The sequence below is a fragment of the Macrosteles quadrilineatus genome, unplaced genomic scaffold (genome assembly GCF_028750875.1).
Source record: "Macrosteles quadrilineatus isolate MER2022 unplaced genomic scaffold, UCM_ALF_1.0 Scaffold_4__1_contigs__length_99947679, whole genome shotgun sequence".
In the NCBI taxonomy this organism is placed as follows: Eukaryota; Metazoa; Arthropoda; class Insecta; order Hemiptera; family Cicadellidae; genus Macrosteles; species Macrosteles quadrilineatus.
Genome location: NW_026542597.1, coordinates 97,790,505 through 97,794,330, shown reverse-complemented (window position 1 = coordinate 97,794,330; position 3,826 = coordinate 97,790,505). Strand labels below are relative to the sequence as shown.

General features: G+C 39.3%; 1 protein-coding gene across 1 annotated transcript; it reads left to right on the top strand.

Annotated features, from left to right (window-relative positions):
- Positions 1-1,434: 1,434 nt before the first annotated feature.
- Positions 1,435-2,692, top strand: LOC128992007 (zinc finger protein 708-like). The gene has a single exon (XM_054415339.1). The coding sequence runs from the start codon at positions 1,479-1,481 to the stop codon at positions 2,520-2,522; it is 1,044 nt and encodes a 347-aa protein (XP_054271314.1). The 5' UTR covers positions 1,435-1,478; the 3' UTR covers positions 2,523-2,692.
- The last annotated feature ends 1,134 nt before the right edge of the window (positions 2,693-3,826 follow it).

The following is a 3,826-nucleotide window of genomic DNA, read 5'->3' as shown; positions in this document are numbered from 1 at the left end:
ATTGACAAAGGAGTTGAGTCCTTTAAACTCATCGGAAATTATGATGACTGTTATTTGTTTTAAATAACTACTTTACTTCTTTGCAAATGCTCGATTTCGAGCAACGTGTACACTAGTCATACATTAATCATGTTATCATCACTTCAATAAATTGTTGGTACCTGCTATAACTATACTGCTTTCACAAAATTTAGGCGGTTATTGGGGAAGAAATCTACCCCCCCTTATAACCTTATCAAAAATCAAAACCTTCCTATAAGATAATGAGCTCAACAGTTGAGCTATACAAAAACAAAGCATAAATCAGAATGAGCCATATACATATTAAACAAAAAAAGGTCTGGGAACTTCCCCTCAAACCGCCTAAATGCTGTGAACGGAGTATAAGAGGTGATCATTTTTAACCAAATTGTTGCTCAAATCCTCGACTTGTATTACCTGATCGAATTTTGCAAAAGACCTGATATAGGAAAATATACTTAAAGAGGTTCCTTGATCAATTATTGATCTTGATTCAAGATTAATATTTTATGGACACCCGGTACCATACTGTACTTATTTAGATTATATAAATTTTAATTGCTTTGATGATTCTAAATTTGAACAAAGAATTACCTAAATGTTTACAACAACTGTATATATTTAATAAATTATGGTCTTTTTCAGAATAGGCAAAAGATTTGAAGAGAAAAAGGAACTTCAATTCATATCACAAGAAGGATAATTTACAGAATAAGATGTAATACTTTAAACAGCAGCTAAAAACATTTAATTTTTACTACACAAAATTTGCGGATTAAAGTAAGTGATTTACTATGTAAATCTTTAATTTAAATTATTCATAACTTTTATATGGCTGATGCAACATTGTTTGAAAGCAACATGGTGGAGACAAGGATTTCTTAAGTAGGCTAATTTAACTGGATGAAACATAGAGTTAAGACATAAAAGCAAAATGCCTCAAGTAAACTGTGTGGTAAAATATTTAATACACATAACAATCTTTGAGCAAGAGCTGATCACATTTTATTAATACACTAATTAACTGTTCAACATCTAACCAATTCTACAAAAATAGACATATAAAACCAGCAGAATAATTCAGAGTAGTATCATCTTGCCTGATGTTAGAAATCGGAAATATAAAACATAAAATGTTTAATATCACTAAAAAGCGTCTCCTTAACTGTCCAATATGTAGAAAAATGTTTTCAACTATAAGGAGTATGAAGTATCATATATATTTACACACAGGCGAGCGTCCCTTTAGATGTTTGACATGTGAGAAAACATTTAATCAAATATCTCATCTAAAGTATCATTTGTTTACACATTCTGGGATGTGTCCTTACAAGTGCACTACATGTGGAAAATCTTTCAAAACCAGCAGCCTTTTGAAGATACATGCATTGGTTCACACGGGAGATCGACCTCATCAGTGCCCTACATGTGGAAAATCATTCAAATCCAAGGGAGATATGAATAAACATACTTTGGTTCACACGGGAGAGCGACCTCACAAGTGCACTACATGTGGAAAATCATTCAAATTCAAGCAAGATATGAAGAAACATACTTTGGTTCACACAGGAGAGCGACCTCACAAGTGCACTACATGTGGAAAATCATTCAAATTCAAGCAAGATATGAAGAAACATACTTTGGTTCACACGGGAGAGCGACCTCACAAGTGCACTACATGTGGAAAATCCTTCTCAACCAGCAGCTATATGAAGAGACATACATTGGTTCACACAGGAAATGGACCCCATAAGTGCACTACATGTGGAAAATCCTTCTCAACCAGCAGCTATATGAAGCTTCATTTATTGGTTCACACAGGAGAACGACCTCATGAGTGCACTACATGTGGAAAATCCTTCCAAACCAGCAAAAATATGAAGAGACATACATTGGATCACACAGGAAATAGACCCCATAAGTGCACTACATGTGGAAAATCCTTCTCAACCAGCAGCAATATGAAGCTTCATTTATTGGTTCACACAGGAGAGCGACCTCATAAGTGCACAACATGTGGAAAATCCTTCCGAAACAGCAGCAATATGAAGAAACATACATTGGTTCACACGGGAGAGCGACCTCTTCAGTGCACAACATGTGGGAAATCATTCAAAAACAAGGGAGTTATGAAGAATCATACTTTGGTTCACACAGGAGAGCGGCCTCATCAGTGCCCTACATGTGGAAAATCATTCAAATCCAAGGAATATATGAAGAAACATACTTTGGTTCACACGGGAGAGCGGCCTCATCAGTGCACAACATGTGGGAAATCATTTAAAAACAAGGGAGTTATGAAGAATCATACTTTGGTTCACACAGGAGAGCGGCCTCATCAGTGCCCTACATGTGGAAAATCATTCAAATCCAAGGAATATATGAAGAAACATACTTTGGTTCACACGGGAGAGCGGCCTCATCAGTGCCCTACATGTGGAAAATCATTCAAATCCAAGGAATATATGAAGAGACATACATTGGTTCACAAAGGAGAGTGACCTCATTAGTGCCCTAGATGTCGAAAATCATTCAAATCCAGGGAATATATGAAAAAACATACATTGGTTCACACAGGAGAGCGGCCTCATCAGTACCCTTCATGTGGAAAATCATTCAAATCCAAGGAATATATGAAGAAACATACATTTGTTTACACGGGAGAGTGACCTCATCAGTGCCCTACATGTGGAAAATTATTCATATCCATGGGTGATATGAAGAAACATACATTGGTTCACACGGGAGAGCGACCTCATCAGTGCCCTACATGTGGAAAATCATTCAAATCCAAGGAAGATGTAAAGAGACATAAATTGGTTCACACGAGAGAGCGACCTCACAAGTGGAAAATCCTTCCAGCCAGCAGTCATATGAAAAGACTTATGAATAATTAATTCACACTGGAGAGACCTTATAATTGCACCACATCTGGAAGATTCATCACATACAGTTGTAATGTGTTCAAATTCAAATACCGTATATTTATTTAGGATATTACAAGCATGGCCTCGCGAAGTTTACAAAACTTGTCGCGAAGTTTACAAAACTTGTCGGCAAGGACCAATAGATTCAAAAACAGTTTACAGATTTTTCTCTTTTTTCTTTAGTTTTGTTTTCTAAGTACAAAGAATTATGAAAACTAGTTCACAGGTGGTTTGTGGCAGGCACCTATTAATAGCAAGAGTGTTTGTGTTTTGGCAGCTAAACTTAATTCTAAAAGCGTTAAAAAGAAGTGTAACGTATAGGGATAGACGGGTCCCGAAATTTTGGGAAATTTTCGGGAAAAAAATATTACCGATATTTGGGACGGGATTACATTTAATTCGGGAATTTTTCGGGACGGGATTTGGTCCGATCGTCGGCGATTATGCTGCTTCGCGAGCGACGATAACGCCGCTATCGCGAGAGATGTTCCGCGAACGCAGGAGGCGAAGTCCACGACCACGGAGTCATACCGACGATCCCGCCGAAACCGCGAGTCATACCGACGATCGCACCGTGACCGCGAAGTCATACCGACGATCGCGACGTGACCGCGGAGTCATACCGACGATCGCGACGTGACCGCGGAGTCATACCGACGATCGCGACGTGACCGCGGAGTCATACCGACGATCCCGCCGATACCGCGAGTCATACCGACAACCGTCCCGTGACCGCAGAGTCATACCGACGATCCCGCCGATACCGCGAGTCATACCGACAACCGTCCCGTGACCGCAGAGTCATACCGACGATCACCCCGTGACCGCGAAGTCATGCAGTCGATCGCGACGTGACCGCGGAGTCATACCGACGATCC